This window comes from Carlito syrichta, unplaced genomic scaffold (assembly GCF_000164805.1).
Source record: "Carlito syrichta isolate Samal-C Ts95f unplaced genomic scaffold, Tarsius_syrichta-2.0.1 Scaffold314810, whole genome shotgun sequence".
NCBI lineage: Eukaryota > Metazoa > Chordata > Mammalia > Primates > Tarsiidae > Carlito > Carlito syrichta.
Genome location: NW_007258906.1, coordinates 295,688 through 318,390, shown reverse-complemented (window position 1 = coordinate 318,390; position 22,703 = coordinate 295,688). Strand labels below are relative to the sequence as shown.

Below are 22,703 nucleotides of genomic sequence, written 5' to 3'. Positions count from 1 at the left end.
GCAATCCTTCCGCCTCAGCCTTCCGAGTAGCTGGAACTACAGGCATGCGCTACCACGCCTGGCTGATTTTTTTGATTTATTGTAAAGATGAGGTCTCGCCAAGTTGCCCAGGCGGGACTCGAACCCGTGGGCTCAGGTAATCTACTCACCTCAGCCTCCCAAAGGCGCGGGATTACAGGCTGAGCCACCGAGCCCGGCTGGCACTTTCATTTTTAAATGCAAATGACCAAGATACATTTCCAGATATCTTGGTCTCAGGGGAACCCTAATCTTGTTCAAGGAGAGGTCTTTTATAACTCTCGAACCACACAGGCAAAAATCAGGCTGCATGACCTGACACAACTGCAGAAACCAAGAAAACATGATCGAAACCAGGAACAAAATGTAAAATCACCCTTTACTTTTCTATTAAACAATGCTGTCAAGGTAGTGCAAGATGTTTCCTGGTCTATCTTAGACCCTAGCACAGGACTGTAATTCATCACTAGTTAGTATATCTCATTCAGGTTTGACCAAACATCAGCACCATAGTTCCTGGTATTCCTAGGGATAAGCACGGGGTGCACTAGCCTCGCTGAGACTAATCCTGCACTTGTACTGTCCACACTCCTCTTGCCCCCACCCTTGGCCAAGCTTTCTTAATCAGATCACTCATCGTTCTTTTTGTATTTTTTTTACAACATTTACAGACTAGAAAAACAAGAAGGATAAGCACCAAAATTCGAATCATTTGTATCATCCAATGAAGTGTAGGTGTAATTTTAAAAGAAACATTGCAGTTTATCAAATATGTATTCCAGTACCAACTTGCCCTCCCTCCCTCCCTCCCTCTCTTCCTTTCTTTCTTTTAGAGTTGGGGTCTCACTCTGTTGCCTAGGTGCAATCCTCCTGCTTTAGCCTCCTGAGCCAACTAAAGTGTGTGCCACCACTCCCAGCTAATTTTTTTTTATTTTTTATTGAGAGAATATCTTGCTATGTTGCCTAGGCTGGACTCAAATTCCTGAGTTCAGGTAATCCTCCCACCTTGGTCTCCCACAGTGCTGGCATGAGCCATCAAATGCATTCTTAATCACATACAAGCCTGATAACCTCTTTACTTCTTCTCTTAGTTGAAAACTAAACTTTACAAAATATACCAATATATTGTTTCAATGTAAAATTAATTATTAACTAAATCTAGTTCCTTCTCTAACCAATCACCTTCCGTTAAAACAACATCTTATAGTGGTTTTACGTCAAGTTCCCAATACATTTGATCACTGATATCAGTATTATCAAATGTTTTGATAAAATCAAATTAATTACACCATTACATCAGCGTTATACCAAACAGCAGTTACATTTGAGTTAGATTAACATCATTACTAAATAAATCAGAATTTCTATAGTATCTTTGTCATTCCAACAAAAGACACCCGCCAATATGTAACAGACTAGTGTAAATCAAGTGCCATGTCAGTTAATTCTGTATTGCAAGTTTCCTGTAGGCGCAGGTGTTTCATACTGTAAGACTGCACTGACATGGGTTTCCAATGATGTGAGGGAGGCTGTCATAGGCCTAAGAGCTCCTGAATAGGCTTGAATAATAGGAAAAAGAGTAGGGTTGTTTGAAACCAAAAATAATAAGATTAAATGGAATAAAAAAAAAAAAACCTCTCAGGACAATTAAACTGGGAGACTTAGTGGCCACCAAAATTGAATGGATCTAAAAGGCATATATGGAAAACCTATAGCTAACATCATATTTAATAGTGAAAAGACTGGGTGCTTTGCTCTAAGATCAGAAAGACTAGAATGTCTGCTCTTGCCTCTTCTATTCAACCATGCGTTGGAGGTTCTAGCCAGGGCAGTTAAGCAAAAAAGAAAAAAAGAAAAACATTCCAGGAAGAAAAGGAAAAAGCAAAACTATCTCTATTTATAGCTAGCATGATCTTGTATATGGGATATTCTAAAAATCCATTAAAAACAATTAGAACTAATAAATAAGCGTAGCAAGGTGCAGAATATAAGATCAACATGCAAAAATCAATTGGATTTCTAGTCACTTGCAATGAAGAATATAAAAATGAAGTTAAGAAAGTAATTCCTTTCATAATAGCATTAAAATACTAGTACATGGGAATAAATGTAATGAAAGAAGTATAAAACATACTGACAACTACAAATATTATCAAAAGAAATTAAATTAGTTATTGATAAATGGAAACATATCCCATGTTAATATATCAGAAAACTTTACACTGTTAAGATGAAAACATTCCCCAAACTGATCTACAGATATAATGTGATCACTGTAAGAACATCAACTTATATCTCTGTAGAAACTGACAAACTTAGGCAGGGTGTGGTGGCTCACGCCTATAATTCCAGCATTTTGAGAGGCCAAGGTGAGAGGATTGCCTGAGCCCAGGGGTTCAAGTTCAGTCTGGGCAACTTGGTGAGACCTCATCTCTACAATACATCAAGAAAAATTAGCTGGTTTTGGTGGTGCATGCCTGTAGTTCCAACTACTTGAGAGGCTGAAGCGGAAGGATCATCTAAGGCCAGCAGGTCAAGGCTGCTGCTGGCTGGGAATGTGCCACTGCACTCCAGCTTGGGCAAAAGAGCGGGTGAGACTCTTGACTTAAAAAAAAAAAAAAATTGACAAACTGATTTTAAAATTCATAAAGAATTGCAAAGGATTCAGAAAAGCCAAAATTATCTTGAAAAAGAATAAATTAGGAGGCCTCACATGCATCCTGATTTCAAAACTTATTACAAAGCAACAGTAATTAACACAGTATAATATTGGCAAAAGAACAGAACTATATATTCATGGAATTGAATTGAGAGTTCAGAAATAAACCCATACACACGTGTGGTCAACTGATTTTCAATAGGGTTTCTCTTTTCAATGGGAAAAGGGTAGTCTTTTCAACAAATGGTGCTAGAACAACTGGATAGCTATATGCAAAAGGATGAAGTTGGACCTTACCGCATACCATATTAAAAAATGAACTAGGAAAGGGTCAAGACCTAATATAAGAGCAAAAACCATACAATTCTTAAAAAAAAAACAGGAGTAAATCTTTATGACCTTAGGTTTGGCAAAAGATTTTAGATATGACACCAAAGCATAAGCAACAAAAGAAAAAAAAGATAAATTGGACTTCATTAAAATAAACTTTTGCATTTTAAAAGACACTATCAAAGAAGAAAACTCAGAGAATGAGGACAAAAATATCTGTAAATCATATATGTGATAAGTGACTTTATCTAGATCTAGATTATATCAAGACCTCTTACAATTTGATAAAAGACAAAAATAACCCAATTAAAAAGGGACAAAGGATATGAATAGACATTTCTCCAAAGATATACAAATAGCCAATAGGCATATAAAAATATTCTTGACATTATAAGTCATCAGGAAAATGCAAATTAAAACCATTATGTAGCTTCACACCTACCAAGAAGTAAGATAACAAAATAAGTGTTAGCAATGATGTAGAGAAATCACAATCCTCATGGTGGGAATGTAAAATGGTGCAACTGTTTTGGAAAACAGTCTGCAGTTCCTCAAGTGATTATACGTAAAGTTACTATATGACCCAGCAATTCCACTCCTAGTTATATACTAAAATAAATAAAAACATATGTTAACACAGAATTACATTGGCTATAATATGGTTCCAGGTAGACAGCAACAGGTTTTGTACAGAATTGATACTCGTTTAGATTTGGATTTGTATCCTTGGTAGCTGCAGGAAACACCTTTAACGTTATTAGAGGCCACAGCAGAAATTAACTCAGTTTGGACCCCTGATGATATATCATTTGATAAGGAAACTCAATTTACTGCAGGTGCAGTTCAACATTGAGTTGAAGCATCATGTACAAGAGACTGACTTAAATATATCACTAAACACAAAGTATTGGACTGACTGATTGGACCAAATGCTTGAAATATTTACTTTCCAAACTGCATGAATCTCTTTCTAATAAGAGACAGAGTGACTTGCATGATGGGATGTGTGTTAAAATATAACAAGCATGGAATTAAAGGGGAGATCAACACTGGATAGATTGTTGAGATACTGTAGGAAAAATTAAAAAGAAATAAGGGGAACAGGATAATGACACAGAAACTTAAAAAATTTCCTCCACATTTCTAAACATTTTCTCTATTCTCTAATCCTGTAGTAGGGACATGGATTACATTTACAAGTTCTGAAGGAAGAATCAGTTGTAAATATGACATGAAAACAATACCTCTAGATATAACTGCCTGAGGAATGATGGAATGGGCTTTTTTTCTTTTTACCCATCTAAGCCTGTGATGAATGGTTTTTTGCATATTTCCTCACCAGTGAAGAAGACAGTTATATAAGCTTGTAGTTATCCAACCCTACTTTGTATGACTGGGAATGGACAAAGGAGAAAGCACTGACCACTCTGGTGTGGCTGTTAGCTCTATGGATATGTCCTCTTCCCAAATCTGGTGGTCTTTTAACCCAGGGGTCAAGGTCTGGGTAAAAATTAATGATAGTAGAAAGGAGGAAAAGTTTTTACTTTCAGAAAGGGAGCCAATATGTGAGTAATGCAAAAAGAAAAAGAGAATAATACTCTTAGCTTACAGATACTCATAAGGCCCATAACACCTGCTGAAAGTCTCCTTTATTTGAAGCTGTCTAGGCTGGGTTGCAGGAGGTTTAAGGAAATTGAATCTGCAGTGATCTGCAAAATTTTATCTGCATCTTGATGTGCTAATAACATCTTACAGATATATACTTAGATTCTAATTCTAATGCTAATACTTGTCTTTTGGCTCCCATTTTACAAGTTTTATCTATTCTAAAGCACTCCTTTGGGTAGGGAAAATTGGACTCTCTTTTCTCCCAAATGTATACAAAAGATTTTGTTCAACAATAGTCATAGATCACCACGTAACTATTAAACAAAGTTATGATTGGTTCAGAAAGAAGCTGGGAAACATAAACCATCTACTACATTTCTGACTAGTAAAAGTATCATGTGCTCTAATGCCTATATGCCCTGTTTTTGTGGGTAGAAAGCAATTATATAGGCAAAAATTTCTTTGTAAATGAAAACCAAGTAAATATAACTTGGTGGGCTTATGCACTTATCACTGATAGTCCTGATTTTTTTTGTTAAGAATAATTATGGGGTAAAGTATTTTTGGGAATGACTACTACTCATATGACACTATCTCAGGGAACTAAACATTTTAGGATCCATAATATATATTCAAACTACATTCAAGCAGTAATAACTCAATGGCAACAACATATTTGGAGGCTAAACTAATCTTAGCAGAAACACTGGCACAGGGCTATGAGTCCTATATAAGCCCAACTTGCCTTTAATGAAAAGAGACATACTGAGGAAGAAGACTTGCTGGCGTGTACTGGTTGTTTACAGGATGTTATTTCAGGAAGAAGGGAAATGGTGGCAAGCAGCCTGGAAAAATGATAAAACAAACTCAACAGTTACATAAAATGCTAGGGGGATAAAGATGGGAAGACACAGGTATGTTGACTCAAGGATTGAGTATGCTCCTCAATTAAAAACTGAAGAAATATAGAAAAATGGCCTGGAGTCTTACCAGACTGAGCACAAAGAATGAATTTATGGGAGACTTATGGTCCTCTAGTCTAAGGAAATTTATAAATGGAGAATGTAATTTCCTCTCAATCAATTACAACATTTTGGTAAATAAGCAAGGACTGAATTTGTTGAGACAAATGGGGGGGGGGGGGAGAAAGGAAAAAAAATCTCTAAATCTTATTTAGTCACGCTCTTAATCTAAATCATAATTTAACTGCTATTTGATACAATACTGGTGTCACTGGTGAGATTAATATGAACAAATACAATGACAATATGAATGAGTAAATATATTAGGAAACTGAATTAAAACCCCTACAAGATGATCTTCAGATAAAAGGTAATTATCAGAGAAAATAACTAGATTTAGCCAATAATTGTTACATTATTTCACAAAATTCAACTTTCTGTGGTAGAAAGAGGTAAGTTTTCAAGCTTGTGCACAATTAAGAACAAGTTGTTGCTGGACTATCAGGTAAACTGCAATGTTTCCTTAAAGTTATACCCAGTCACTACACACATTATTAGTATTTTGGTGTTTATCCTTGTTTTTCCCTTCTATAAATGTTGTAAAAGACAAAAGAATGATGACAGGTGATTTAAAAAGTTTAACCAAAAGTTAAGAGTGTGTGGAATATAGCAATGTCTATTGCTACCATGTGTTTATCCCTGGGAACACCTGGAACAAGTCATGATGCTAACCCTTGGCCAAACTTGAATGAAATGTATCAACTAGTGATGAATATAGTCCTGTGCTAGGGTCAAGACAGACCAGGGGGCAACTTGCACTAGCTTGTCAGTACTGTTTATAGAGAGGGTTTGCATCTGGTTTCTATCATGTTCCCTTGGTTTCTGTTTTTGAGCCTACTCATGCAACCTGATTTTGGTTACTAGAGGGGTATTGAAAACCTTTCCTTGCATAAGATTAGGGCTTCTCTAAAACCAATATGTCTTACATATATCTTGGTGGTTCAAGATCTGAAGATGAAGTGTGTCCTATTCAATGGAGATAGAATTCTGGGAGCTGTACCTGTTAGTTCTGGAGCTCTGTTATTTCTGCCTGTGTGTGTGGTTTTTTTTTTCCTGCTATTATGCTATAATCCCGACCTTTATTAAGGCTATACAGAACATAAAGACATAAAGAATGATCATTATTTAATGCTTGGTGAATAAATGAAGATTACAAAATGTCATTCTAACAATAGCTAATTCTGCTGCCCTTATATTTTGACTGGTGTTTTTGCTCTTCAAATTATGCCCCTTCTTTCGTTTCTTTTTGCTTGGTTGTCTGCCACTCTCTGCTGCTATCAGCTTTGAGTAACACTCCACTTTGCTACCTCTGAAGCTCCTGATTGCTAAAAAAACATGACATTCAAGAATGTTGCTGATTTAAGTCAACAGGATGGGAGCAAAGTGTGTATTATTCAGATAAATGAGTTCTGTAAATTATTTTACCAATAGAGATTTTTTTTTTGAAGAGCTTACTTGAGGTCTCTAAGCTTTTAAAGTTATGATAAGATAGACAGCTGCAAAGTGCATTATATCAATAAGATCAAGTACAAGTACAATTTTAAGATCAAGTACAATTTTAAGCCAGAAATAAATGTGACAGGATTAGGAAAACTATGAACATTTTTCTCTATATGCAGGATTTTAAAAATACCTCTTAGAAAAGGAGTTATGTAAGGAACAGAATTGCCACTGGAGAATGTTAGTGGAGAATGTTAGTGTTCTAACTGTGAAACCATAAAATAATAGAATAAATAAAAAAGCTAAATGCACCTTTATGTAGTCAACAAGATTTTGATATTCAATATAGTTGCCTCCTCCGACCACAAACACGATGGCCTAACAATGCAAACATAAACAAAGATAGGTACATTGAAAGAAATAGTTAAAACAGTGTTTTAACTTTCAAGCAACATGGTTTTTCTTCTGAAATTATACTACAATTGAGGTTAAAAAAAAAATACTAGCTAGCCAAAGGTCACATTCTAAGCATCTAATGCTTCTTCAATTATTAATAAACTTGTTTCTAAAAAGTATACAAATTTATAAATTTCTAATGTCTATTGAGTGGCACAAAGTAGTAAATATTTTTCAGAAACAATTATAACTACATTCTTCAATAAGTGATACCAAATAAATCTAAAGGGCTTTCTCCAAATAATATTTTTGAACTTGAGGTTATTTATTGTAGGCAGTGAAAATTAAAAAACCTAGCATTTATATACTTTCCAATATATGCTACTTTACTGTATTTATTTTTACTGTGAAGTTAACTTGTATTCCAAATGACAATACAGTCATGGTATCTTCACAAATGTTTGGAATACAATTTTATAAAAAAAGTCCACACATCTAAAACTCTCACTGTAATATAAAAGACTTCTTTTTCTGTGAATTATTTGTGTCAGTTATTTTTAAACTTGAAATAGTATAAGTATATATAAGTAGCTTTATGAGTCAGAAAAATATAGTTGCTGAAAATAATTTTTTTTCGGTGGCTCAGCCTGTAATCCCTCGCCTTTGGGAGGCTGAGGTGAGTGGACTGCCTGAGCCCGCGGGTTCGAGACCCGCCTGGGCGGCGAGACCCCATCTCTACAATAAATCAAAAAATCAGCCGGGCGTGGTAGCGCCTGCCTGTAATTCCGGCTACTCGGAAGGCTGAGGTGGAAGGATTGCCGGAGCCCAGCAGGCGAGGCTGCGGTTGCCGGGAGCGGCCACGGCACTCCAGTTGGGCAACGGAGTTAGACTCCAGCTCAAAAAAAAAAACAGAATCTTAGCTGGGCTCGGTGGCTTAGCTGCAGTCCCAGCACTTTGGGAGGCCGAGGTGAGTGGATTGCCAGATTCTGAGGGTTCGAGATCAGCCCGGGCAACTTGGTGAAACCTAGTCTCTACGAGAAATCACAAAAAATTAGCCGGGCAAGGTAGCGTGTGCCTGTAGTTCCAGCTACTTGGAGGGCTAAGGAGGAAGGATCACCGGAGCCCTGCAGGTCGGTAGCCCTGAGGGTGCCACTGCACTCCAACCTGGGCGACAGAGTGAGACTCCAACTCAAAAAAAAAAAAGGAATCTTGGATGTACAGACTGGAATTTATCAAGATTACCATACACTATTCATTGCAATGCCATGTTTGGGACAAAGACATCCCCCAAACTGCTTGATCACCTTTCATCTTTCCTTTCCAGGAGCAGATAATTTTTATATGCAACTTACCTCTTGGAATGGATTTTTGTTCCTGGGAACTGAGCTGTAATAAAAAAAAAACTGTACTGAAAAGTTCACCCATATAATAGGTATGGGAAATAGACACACATGCACTTTAGATAGGCATTTAATTTCTACCTCCTTCACCTTCTTGGAGGGGTGGGTCCTTTAGTTTTACAGAACTGGGTAGTGAATTGGCATGCAGAGAAGGAAGCTAAGAGGTAGACATCTCAGTGTTCAAAAGGAAATGGGGCAACCTACTGACTTTAAAATAAAATTCTGGAAGATTGAGCAGCATCTCCCATGTGGAGGAGTGGACGTCTGGATATAAAGTGAATTGATCAAGCACATATTTTATGTGGCAAACTTTTACCACACTCAAAACAATATCACATATGGTTTGTTGTAGTGTCTACATTTGTGGAAAAACTGTATGAACACGTGTATGGGAAAGATAACAACCTAGGAGGGAAAGGGGGAATGGGAGAAAGGCTGTGCATTTTGCTGTAGCTTGGTGTTTATTATTTACAGAGGGTGACCAAAAAATGTATACATATTTTAAGAAAGGAACTGTATTAAAATTGTAATACTCAATATATTCTAATAACGAAAGATGAATACAAGTCACGTTTGACTGCAATTATAAGAGGTGCTCAAAGTGGTTGCCATCAGCATCCAGACACCTCTACAGCAAACTAAAAGTAGTACATGGCAAACATCTCTCAAAATGAATACACATTTTTTTGGCACCTTGGTATTTTAAAAATACTTCTTTAGTGTCCAAGAGATCTTCAATAAAGACATTTTCCAAAGCTTTTGCAAGTCAGATTTATATTTGTTTTCAGTGCTAAAATAGAATACACAGTATAACTTATAAGGACCACTTAGATTTTCTACAAAAGTAATTTTTAAAAATCTGAACTGAGAGAGCTATTATAACTTTTCTTAATTATTCAGAGGCTGATTACACAGTTCTACCATCTTTTCCTCATTTCTATGGCCTGCCTGCATATTCCATAGACAGGACTAGAAGTCTACTTGATTTAAATGCTTCATCAGTGCTTAAGTTCCCTCTGGAGGACTTTAAATTATTCTAAGAGTAGACACAGGATAAGGAGAGATGAGACTTAAATAGAACAATATTTCTAGTTATTTATTTTTTTTTATAATCTATTTTTTATTATGATATTGTGGGGTACAGTTAAGGGTTAGGTATACAAATATGCTTCGTTCAGGCACCCTTGTTGATAAGAGGTGTCTCCCCGTCCCCAGATAGATATTTACTACCGTTAATCCCATCTCCCTCCCCCCCATAGTTTCCCACCACTGTCAATCATTTCTAGTTATTAATAACCAAGGTTTAATTGTGGTGGGATTCCTCAAGACAAGGCTTTGTTATACATGAATGCTAACCTTATCTGTTTTATCAATGCTAACATTACTTCTCATTACCAAGCATAAGCTATCTATAGGATTAAAAGTTTTTCAGTACATTTCTAAGAAGCAAAATATAATACAGTTATCCCTTGGTATCCATGGGGACAGTATTTGCATGTAACCCATGCACACCTTCCCATACACTTCATCTCTAGATTACTGAGATACCTAATTACAATATAAGTGCTATGTAAAGAGTATGCCAGATTATATAGTTGTATTAGGTATTATTTAGGGAATAACAACAATTAGAAAAAGTCTGTATGTGCTTGTATAGACGCAACCATCAATTTTTTTTCCTAATATTTTTGAACCCTGGTTGGTTGAATCCATGGATGAGAAACCCATGGATACAGAGGACTGACTGTATATATGTCTGTTAGTTAAATGCAACAGATTTAGGAAGCTCTGTACCCATTAATGATCATTCTTCATACCCATTCCCCATAATTTATTCTTTGTCATATTCTCTCTTGTCAACTGCAGCTGCTATTAGCAGTTCTTAAGCAACTTCAGTAGTATTTCTAGTAAGTTCAGAAAAGAGCATAACATTTAAAGTTATCAAATAATTTAATAATCTAGTGACTAGACTATTTGTCCTGACTATCTACATCGATGTGAAAGCTTAGGACAGAGCAAATACCAAGTTCTAAATATCCCAAATATAAGGTATAGGAAAGAAACCAGCTTCATCTAAGTTTCAGCACTAGAGATAATCATTCCAAGCAGTTCTTTCCCCCGCCAATTCTGTCTATTCTTTCTCTGTATCTTGTTGGCTATTTTCCTATCACCATTAATTAAATTTTGAAAAATAATATCCATAATAAAGAATACCTTACCATACCAGGTCTGTCATAAAAGAGAGAAATTGTTTATAGATCTTTCAAGATTGCCATAAAGTTTTATTTACAGAAGGTTCTCAGGGACTTGAATGTTATGGACCAGTTAATAAAAACCAAAACTGGTATCCAACATGAACGTCTTTTCATTTGCTACAATAAGAATAGTCACTCAAAAACACACACGTTATTCAAACTCCCCTCACTCATACTTAGTTTGTAATACAGCCATCATTTCATTAAAGAAAAAAAAGTAAATACCTAAATGGATTTGTATGTATGTGTGTATATTTGGAAGGAAAAACACCAAAATGCTAAGTGTAATTACTAGTGATTACTACTGGATGAGATTATATATATTGTTTCCTTACCGGTTTTCCATATAGCTTGAATTGTTAAAAATAAGCAGTGCTGCTTTATAATTTAAAAAATCAATTATTTCCACTCTTGAGGGAAAAAAAGTCCACAACAAATTCAACAAGACAAAAGCTGCTTACCTGTCGTTGCCCCGCAGCATTTTGGGATCAAAATATCTATAGTCATCTGTTTCCTATTAAGAAAGTAGAACTTTATTATGACTGTGGAATTTCCCTTTAGAAGGTCATAGTTTGGCTTACAGTATCCCATTTTAATGAATTTATCAATTTTGTAGAATATAGAATAGCCACCCCAACATTTAATGAGCACTTACCATGTACTACCTTTATTCTAAGTGCTTTACATGAAGTTATTCATCTAGTCCCCGTAACAGTCTATCCGGTAGTTACTATTGTTATCCCCATTTTTTAGATGAGCAAGTTGGGTTACAGAGAGGTTATGTAACTTTCCTAAGGTCATATAACTAGCAAGTACAGGAACTCCAGGATTTGAACCCAGGCAGTCTAGTTTCAATGCCTGAGTTCTTAACTACCATGTTATACTGCTTCTCAAAAATATACCTGTTTTATAAGCCTGAAAATAGCTGATGTACTTACATATTTCTCTTTTTAAAATTTTATTAAACTGTCTTCTTATATCCTTGATTTTACTGAATATACAGATTACCTAATAAAGGTTTACAATCTCTCTTATCTGAAACCTTTGAAGTTAGATGTATTTCTGAGTTTAGAATTTAAATATAGATAATATTGTACATATACTGCATATAAGATGGATAGCATCCCATGATCTAACATGTTAAGATTTCTACAGGTAAATATATGATGTTGACATAAAATAGGATAAAAGCTATAAAGAGCCTCGACTTGAGTCTAGGTCAGGTTTTGCCACCAAATGAGTAATACAAAACCTTTTTAGTTTTCAGAGTTTTCTGGATTTCAGAAGTTGTGGATAAGGGTTTGTGGACCTCTACACTACACTGGAAACTTAGTTTTCGGATATTAATGGAGTTGAAAAATATTGCTCTACTGCTGGTTGATATAATCACCTCCTAATCTATGCCTTCCTCTCCTTCCATAGTAGATCAGTCAAAAAAATTCATTTTTTTCTAGAGTATGGACAGTCCTACCAAAACCTGATCAATGTCAAATAAACTACACATGTTGCTGCTATTTAGTCCTGTATCCAGTGGTGGACACCACTAATCAATCACAGCACTCTCAGTAAACTTAAATATAAGGGGTACCCCCAAAACTCAACTTATTTATAAAAAATTGTGTCTTTACTCCTACATGCTTAAACTTCAGTCATCTTCCAAGTGCTCTTCATTTGATGCAATACACCTGTCAAGATGCTTTTTCCACTGCTCAAAACAGTCTTTTAACTTGTCAATTGTGATGGCTTTTAGTGCTTCTGTTTTTTGTTTCTCCTCTTCCACACTGGCAAAATGTTTCCCTTTGAGGACTCTTTTTTCATGCAGGGAAACAAAAAAAGTTGCTGGGGACAAGACTGGGTGAATAGGTAGGTGGGCACAGGGGTCATGCCATTTTTGGTCAAAAACTGCTGAACACTCAGTATGCTGTGGGCAGGTGTGCTCATGAATCACCCATCATAAAATGGGCAAATGCAGTGAAACAATCTCTTGTAAAAAAAAAATCACTGAAGCCGAACGTAGCCTCTCACAACAATGCTAGATGGTACACTGATGCCAGTGGGTTCCTAAAACATAGTGAGGGAAGCCTGTACTACAAGGGGCCTGCCCTCCAAAAAAACCCCCCCCACACACATACACACACGGTGTAAAAAAAATGTAAACACATTTTAAGAAGAAAAAAACTATTAAAATTGTAATACAGTCCTGTTTGTCACATGGTGATGCTAGCATTCATTTAATTAATACCATCTTTTGAGCAAATGTCATACTACACATTGCTACCGTAATTCAATTCAACTTCGAAAAGTGATACATAGATAACATCTCTTATTGGCACCCCTGGTATATATAATTCCATTTTTTGGTACCTCCTCATATTTTACATTTAATCACATAGGATATAAACTACACTTGAATGAGAGCTGCCTAGAATGGTTGCAAACCAATTCCCAGTATCTCTGATAATGGCTAAAAAAGGCTCTTCAAGAACACAGACTCTTACTTTCCCTCATGTACTCTGCTGTAATTAAGCTCACAATCTGATTTTATTGTCTTTCATACTAGTCAGTTTGAAACATTCAAGAATTAACAAGTATAATGTTATATGCTACTTACAGGGTTTGACTTCATCTCCATGAGATTGTCTAAAATACGAGTAACAGGTAGATTCTGTGGAAGAGATTAGTGAGTATTTTGTTAAATATTAGGATAACAAACCAAAGTTCCTGTGTATTAACAAAACAACCTAATCATTCTACAGTTAAGTATGCTCATCTTTCAATTAAATACATTCTCAGAAATATTCTGTGTATGGTAAAATACAAATACCCTCGATACTACTCAAGTTTCCCTAGAAAAACATAATTCTGAATAAAAAGCTCCTTTAAACATGTATACATATTCAGGTTTCAGTAAAAATATGTGATGTCTAGCCTTTTTATTTTGTTGAGTGTTTTTTAACAGTAGTAATTGTAAATTTTTGATTTGATCAAATAAGAATTCCATTGTATTTCTTTTCATTCTTTTCTGTGGATTAAAAGAGTTTTCTTTAACAGTAACTTTTTTTTTTGGAGTTGGAGTCTCACTCTGTCGCCCAGGCTGGAGTGCAGTGGCACAGTCACGACCACCCCAGTATTGACCTGCTGGGCTCTGGCGATCCTTCCGCCTCAGCCTTTCTAGTAGCCAGAACTACAGGCGTGCGCTACCATGCCCACTAATTTTTGAATTATTGTAGAGACGAGGTCTTGCCAAGTTGCTGGGACTGATCTCAAACCCTAGGCTGAGGCAATCTACTCGCTTCGGCCTCCCAAAGTGCTGGGATTACAGGTTGAGCCACCAAGCCCAGTCAACAGTAACTTAAAGTTTGTGAAAATGGGGGAGGAGCAAGATAGCTACAGTGGCGGCCACTGCACTCCAGTCTGGGCGACAGAGTGAGACTCCAACTCAAAAAAAAAACAAAAACATAGCTACAGTGGAGCAGCAGACTGAAGCCTCTCTAGCCTAGAAAGACAGAGTAGGGATCCAGCCACCAATAGACAGAAAGAACCTGGACACTTTTGGATGGGTGAAACTCTTTTTACTCAGCAGAGGTCTTGTGGAGCACAGAGATCAGAAAGTGACCGCAGATGTGGGATCCTGGGCACCCCATCCCCCACCCTGTGCCAGACTTGCAACAGAGGCTCTGCTCAGTAAAGGAGAGGGATGAGTGATTCTAAGATACTTTGAGTCAGCTTACCCCCTTCCAGCTGTGTGCAAGTTGTCAGTTTCACCCGAGAGGAGTCCTGATAGGACACTGCGGTGGGCAACTGGAACCTATGTGTAACTGTGAACAAAACCCCCACACAATGTCTTTCACTGTGGAGACTAGCTCCCAGGCAAGAAAGACCAGCCTGCAGAGGGAATCTGCCTGGCATGTCTGCTGCCAGCAGGTAGTAGAGAAACAGACTGGCCCTTCTTGGCTGAGCAAGGCAGAGAGTAGGGACACAGCCACTGACAGCTGGAGATACCCTGAGCACCTTTGGATAGGTAAAACACCCCACACCCAGCAAAGTTCTCTTTGAACACAAAGAACCAGAAAGTGATGGCAAATGTGGAAATCTGAGCACTGCATCTCCTGCCATGCACTAGGCTAGTAAAGAAACTGGTCTTGCCTGGTGAAGGAGGAGAGTGAGCGATTCTAAGACTCTCTGAATTGGTTCACACCCCTCCCAGCTGTGCACAAGTCATTAGTCACTTGCAACAAGGGCTGAAAACTGGTTGGACAAGTTTAGCAGTGGGAAAGAAAATGTGCAGTGATGGAAACCTGCCACAGGGTGAAGAAGCAACAGTGAATGCTTCTCCCTCTCTCAGTGAGTGATAGATTATAGAGAAGGAAAAGAGGGCTACCACAAATGAGGAAAAATCATGAAAACACACAGGCAACCCTCAGAGTCCTAAAGAGACAGAGCCCCCCAAAACAGCCATCAGAGCACAAACAATGACCTGTCCCAGATAACAGTCACAGAAATCAGAGATTGGATGGCAAAAATTAACAGAAACCAAGAAAAATAAGAAGCAAAGTCAATGAAATGATACAGGAAGGAAAAAGCAGAGTTGGCCATTTTCAAAAAGCCTATTGTGAAATAGTAGAAATAAAGAACTCCATTCTAGAAATAAATAACAAACTATCAAGCATAGGGAGCAAAACCAATCAAGCAGAGAAAAGAATCCCAGAGCTTGAAGACCAAAATAGGGAATTAACCCAAACTGTCAAAAACAGGAAAAAAAAGCTCCAAAAAGAGCAAAGCCTCCAAGAGATGTGGGAATATGTCAATAAGCCAAATCTACACCTGATTGGTATTCCTGAAACAGTAGGGGAAACAGAAAACACCATGGAACAAGCATTTCATGAAGTCATCCAGTGAGATTCAGAGAACCCCCACAAGGTATCACATGAGCAGATCATCCCCTAGACATGTGGTAATCCATCTCTACAAAGTAAGCATGAAAGAAAAAATCCTAAAGGCAGTCAGAGAGAAAGGTCAGACAAATTACTGGTGAAGACCCAACAGAATTGCTCTAGACTTATCTGCAGAAACACTACAAGCCAGAAGGAACTGGTGTCCAATTTTTAACTTTTTTAAAGATAAGCAAATCCAACCAAGAATTTCCTACTCCACCAAGCTAAGCTTCATCAATGACAGAGAATTAAGATCTTTCACAGACATCCAATCCCTAAAAGAATATACCACCTCCAGATCAGCCCTGCAGAAGATGCTTAAGAATGTGCTGAACACAGAAAAAAAAAAGAATTGTAATGTCCATCACAAAAATACAGGCAAACACAGAGTTAACATAGCATGGAGAGCACCCACAAAAATAAAAACCCACACACATATAAATACAAAAATTGAAAGGAAACAAAGCAACCCCCTCAGAGTCCTATGACGACAAACTCTCACATTTCAATAATCAACTTGAACGTGAATGGACTAAACGCGCCACTGCAGAGACACAGAGTGGCAAACTGGATAAAAAAGCATGATCCAACAATCTGCTGCCTCCAGGAAACTCATCTCACTGTAAAGGACACCCACAGACTCAAAGTAGGAGACTGGAAAATGAGCTTTCAGGGGAATGGAAAACAGAAGAAGGAAGGAATAGCTACTGATATCAGACAAAGCTGTCTTCAAGCCATCGAAAGTTCAAAAGGACACAGAAAGACACTACATAATGATAAAAGGCTCAAACCACCAGCAAGAAATATCTGTCCTAGACATATATGCACCCCACACAGGAACACCAGGTTTTATAAAACAACTATGAAGTAAACTAAGAGAGTACATTGACTCTCACACAATCATAGCTAGAGACCTAAACACCCCACTAAAAACTTTAGCTAGATCGAGGCAGAAAACCAATAAGGAGATCCAGAACCTGAAATCGATGCTTGATCAAATGGACTTAATAGACACCTACAGAACATTTCATCCAACAAATACAGAGTACTCATCAACACTGGAACATACTACAAAATCGATCACATTCTCAGACATGAATCAAGCATGAACAAATTTCAAAAAAATTGAAATAATACTATACCATCTTCTCAGAACACAGTGGAATAAAAATAAGTATCAGCACCAATAAGACACCCCCAAAACACTCAGAGATATGGACCCTAACAACATGCTGCTGAATGACTTCTGGGTCAACACAGAAATCAAATCAGAAATAAAAAGATTCCTGGAAACACACGAAAACAAAGGCACAACTTATCGGAATCTCTGGGTTGCAATGAAATCAGTGTTAAGAGGAAAATTCACAGTATTGCACATACATATCAAAAAAACAGAAAGTTCACAAGTAAATGGCCTAACATCACACCTAAAAGCTGGGATGGCAAGATCCCAAAATCCTAGCTTCAGCAGAACAATTCAGATCACCAAGATAAAATCACAATTGCAGGACATAGAAGATAAAAATATCATATAAAGGATCAACAAGACAAAAAGCTCTTTTCTTTAAAAGGATAAATGAGATTGATGGATCTCTGTCCAGATTGACTAAAACGGGGCAGAAAAAGCCCAAATAAACACAAGTAGAAATGCAAAAGGTGAAATCAAAACAGACCCTGAAGAAATTCAAAAGATTACAGAGACTATATGCACACCTGTATGCAAATAAACTTGAAAACCTAAAGGAAAATGGAGAACTTTCTGATATGACAGAACTTCCCAAGGTTCTTCCCAAGCAAGAATAAATTGAAACTCAAAAAAGACCAATAACAATTCAGGAAATCAACTCAGTCATAAGAAATCTACCCACCAAAAAAAGCCCAAGACCAGATGGTTTCCCAGCTGAATTCTACAAGACATACAAGGAGGAGCTGACACCAATCTTACTGAAAGTATTCCAAGCAATCAAGAATGACAGAATTCTCCCCAAGTCATTTTATGAAGCTAACATTACACTGATACCCAAACTTGACAAAGACCCATTAAGGAAAGAGAATTACAGGGCAATCTCTACTATGAACATAGATGCAAAAATTCTCAACAAGATTTTTAGCAACTTTTATCCAACAACTCAGCTCAAGGATCATCCACCATGACCAGGAGGGCTTCATGCTTGGGATGCAGGGCTGGCTCAACATTTACAAGACCGCAAAAGTAATTCAGTACATTAACAGATGTAAAACAAAGAACCACATGATTATATCATTAGATACAAACAAATTTTTACAAGATCAGCATCCTTTTTTGATAAAAGCCCTTGAGCACCTAAACATAAAAGGAACATTACTCAAAAAGCAAGAGCCATCTATGATAAACCCACAGCCAACATTTTGTTCAATGGGCAGAAGTTAAAAGCATTCCCCCAAGAACAGGAACAAGACAAGGATGCCTACTCTCACCTCTCCTGTTCAACATAGTGCTGGAAGTCCTAGCCAAAGCAATCAGGCCAGAGAAGGAAATCAGGGGTATCCAAATAGGAAAAAAGGAAGTCAAGTTATCCCTCTTTGCAGATGATATGATGCTATAGCTTGAAAATCCAAGAAAGTTCATCAAAAGCCTCCTTGTACTAATAAACGACTTTGGTAAAGTTTTAAGGTACAAAATCAAAGTGCACAAGACAGTTGTGTTTCTAAACACCAGCAACAAGCAGGCAGAGAAGCAAATAAAAAGCATAATCTCATTCACAATAGCCACACAAAAAAATGAAATACCTTGGTATCCACCTAACCAGAGAAGCAAAAGACCTTTAAAATGAGAACTATAAACCACTGCTCTAATAAACCAAGGATGACATAAACAAGTGGAACAACATTTTATGCTCATGGATTGGAATAATCAGTATTGTCAAGATGCCTTTCCTACCCAAGGAAATCTACAAATTCAATGCAATACCCATCAAATTACCAACATCATTTTTTTTCAAACTCAGAAACGACAATATAGAAATTCATATGGAAACAAAAAGGAGCATGGATAGCCAAAACAATCCTCAGAAAAAGGAACAAAGTGGGAGGTATCACACTTCCAAATTTCAAACTTTATTACAAGGCCACAGTAACTAAAACAGCCTAGTATTGGTACAAGAATAGGCACACAGAAATTCCTGTATGGAACAGGTCAGAAATTCCAAAAGAAAGCACTGTCTCTCAACTAACTCATTTTTTACTAAGCCACCAGTAACAACAACTGAGGAAAGGAGATCATATTTAGCAAATGGTGTTGGAAAAACTGGCTGACTACATGCAGAAGAATGAAACTAGACCCCTACTTATCACCATATATATAAAAAAAAAAAAAACTCAAAATAGATGAAAAACCTAAATGTAAAACCTCAAACTATAAGAATCCTGGAAGAAAATGTAGGGAACACCCTTATGCACATCAGAGTAAGCAACAAATTCTTGACCAAGTCCCCAGAGTGAATGCCATAAAAGCTAAGATAGTCAAATAGGACCTCATCAAACTGAAAAGCTTTCAAACAGCAAAAGAAACCATTAGAAGAGTAAAGAGACAACCCACAGAATGGGAGAAAATAGTTGAAAATTATGCATCGGACAAAGGCCTAAATCCAGAATCTACAAGGAACTCAAAGTGAAAGGGGTGTGGGGGGGAACCAGCCCTATTTAAAAGTGGGCAAAGGACACGAACAGACTCTTCTCAAAAGAAGACCACCGAACTCCAGTCAGAATGGCAATTATCAATAACTCAAAAAATAACAGTTGCTGGAGAGGGTGTGGTGAAAAGAGAACACATCTACACTGTTGGTGGGAATGCAAACTAGTGCAACCTCTGTGGAAAACGGTATGGCGATTCCTAAAAGCCCTAAATATTGACCTCCCATATGACCCCACAATCCCCCTACTGGGAATATACCCTGAAGAACTCAAATCACTCTATAAAAAAGATACCTGCACACGAATGTTTATCGCAGCATTGTTCACAATAGCAAGAACCTGGAAGCAACCATGCTGTCCATCAAAAGAGGACTGGATTAAAAAAATGTGGTACATATACATGATGGAATATTATGCAGCCATAAAGAAGAACAAAATCATGAACTTTGCAGCAATCTGGATGGAATTAGAGTTTAAAATACTGAGTGACCTCTCACAGAAACAAAGATCTGAGTATCACATGTTCTCACTCATATAGTGGACCTTGAACATCCAACGTTATTACCATAAGAAAATGACTGACAGTGGTGGGAAACTATGGGGGGGGGGAAGGGAGATGGGATTAACGGTAGTAAATATCTGTCTGGGGATGGGGAGACATCTCTTATCAACAAGGGTGCCTGAACGAAGCATATTTGTATACCTAACCCTTAACTGTACCCCACAATATCATAATAAAAAATATTGATTATAAAAAAACACAAAAAAACCCAAGGACACCTGTATAGCAAACATTTGTATACCTAACCCTGAATTGCACCCCACATCTTTAAAATTAAAAAAATTAAAAAAAAAAAGACGACGTATAAGCAGCCAACAGACACATGAAAAAATGCTCAGCCTCACTAATTATCAGAGAAACGCAAATCCAAACTATAGTGAGATATCAACTAGCTCCGGTAAGGATGGCTATCATTAATAAGTCAAAAAACAACAGATGCTGGTGTGGGTGCAGTGAAAAGGAAATGCTTCTACAAAGTTGGTCAAGAGAAAGCAGTGTGGTGATTCCTAAAAAAAATAAAACAAAATAAAAATTGACCTTCCATATGATCCAGCTATCCCTCTCCTGGGAATATACCTGGATGAACATAAATCATTCTACCAAAAAGACATGCACACGCACATTTATTGTTGCACTATTCACAAGAGCAAAAATATGGAACCAGTTCTATTTCCCACTGAAAGTGAAATGGATAAAGAAAATGTGGTACATATACACAATGGAGTATTACACAGCCATAAAGAAGAACAAAATCATGGACTTTGCAGGAAATTGGATGGAGCTGGAGACCATTATACTAAGCAATCTATCATAGCAACAAAGAGCCAATTACCTCATGTTCTCACTCATAAGTGAACCATGAACAACAGTCACATGAGTACAAGGGAGGGATCAACAGTTGCTGGGTACTTGCAGGAGAGGGAGGGAGGCAAGGTGGTGGGGGGCATGTGTCAGCACATAGGGTAATTGGTCCACTACCAGGAGAAGTGAGGGCTAGCTGGAAGCCCAAACTTCACCTGCATGCAGCTTAAGTAGTCAATTCTCACTTGTACCCCAAATCTCTATAATAAAAAATAAAGTTTGTGAAAACGTATGAGATTAAATTATCTAACAGTTCACTGCCAATAAAAATATCCTTGTGGTACTTTTCATTTTTTCAGTCAGGGTCTCACTTTGATTCTCAGAGTGGAGTGTAGCCGCATAATCATGGTTCACTGCAGCCTTGACCTCCTGAGCTCAGGCAATCCTTCTCCCTCAGCTTCCTGAGGAGCTGGGACTACAGGTGAGCACCAACAAGTACAGCTAATTTTTTGATCTTCTGTAGAAATGAGGCTCCCTATGTTGCCTAGGCAGGTCTAGAACTCCTGTGTTCAAGCAATCTTCCCTTCTTAGTCTCCCAAAGTGCTGGGATTACAGGTGTGAGTCACTGCGCCTGACCTATACTTGTGTACTTTGAAAAATGGAGATATGGATATACACATAACTTTATTAACCATTTTCATTTTTCCTGGAATAAATCCCAAATTTTCTGTGTTGTACTGTATCGTCTTCTTACAGAACAAATTCCACTTTGAACATGAAATGTATAACACTAGTGCTCGCAGAAGACTGTCTCAACATGCTTACAGGTATTGGGATGAGAAACACTATTGCTACATTTCAATCTGACAAATTTTATAATTATTTTGAATATAACACAAGAAGTTTAGAAAATTTACTAGGTTACTAGTATGTCTATCCAATGTGCATTCCTACTGGAATGGTATTCTACCGATTTTGAACTGATATTTCCTTTGTCATTATATACAGGATGTTCTAGAAAGAATGGTCTTATACTTTTTGTATGTTAAGAGACTGCATACAACAAAAGCAACCGTAAATCTGATTGTTCCCCAAAAATGTAGATAACATATTACTCTCTTACAAAGATTTTCAGTTTTCTTAGGTCATAAAACATTTTATTGTTACTGAAATAGATTAGTACTAAGAAAAATGCTGCTTTCCCTAGATTAGTAAAAAAATCTTTTAAGATGGTTTCAGGCAAGTAATAAATGTAAAATTATTTCATTTTTCTCTGAGATTTGTGTTGGCCAAGAACTTTCAAATATAAACAAAGCGCCAAATGTTCAAGTTGACTGAGTATACTTCCTGAATACTATTTAGAATTTAAAAGAAAAAAAGTAGCTCAAAACTTTACCTTTTAAGTTTTGTTTTAAATAAAATTGAATTTGTTCATTTAAGAACAGGTCTAAACCATATTTTATCTAGAGTAACTGGTTGCAGATTTTTTTTTTTTTTTTTTTTGAGTTGGAGTCTCACTCTGTCGCCCAGACTGGAGTGCAGTGGCCGCTCCCGGCCACCGCAGCCTCGACCTGCCGGGCTCCGGCGATCCTTCCGCCTCAGCCTT

General features: G+C 37.2%; 1 protein-coding gene across 6 annotated transcripts in view; it reads right to left on the bottom strand.

Annotated features, from left to right (window-relative positions):
• SCFD1 (sec1 family domain containing 1) overlaps nt 1-22,703 on the bottom strand; it is a 128,668-nt gene that overhangs the window by 12,958 nt on the left and 93,007 nt on the right. For 5 of the 6 annotated variants that reach the window (XM_008072007.2, XM_008072009.1, XM_008072010.2 and 2 more), the window contains 4 exons: nt 13,740-13,793; nt 11,590-11,642; nt 8,826-8,859; nt 7,390-7,455 (listed from right to left, as the gene is read on the bottom strand). In XM_008072007.2, coding sequence (XP_008070198.1) covers nt 7,390-7,455; nt 8,826-8,859; nt 11,590-11,642; nt 13,740-13,793 — 207 coding nt within the window. The remainder of the gene's footprint in view (nt 1-7,389; nt 7,456-8,825; nt 8,860-11,589; nt 11,643-13,739; nt 13,794-22,703) is intronic. The other variant, XM_008072008.1, reaches the window with a different exon arrangement.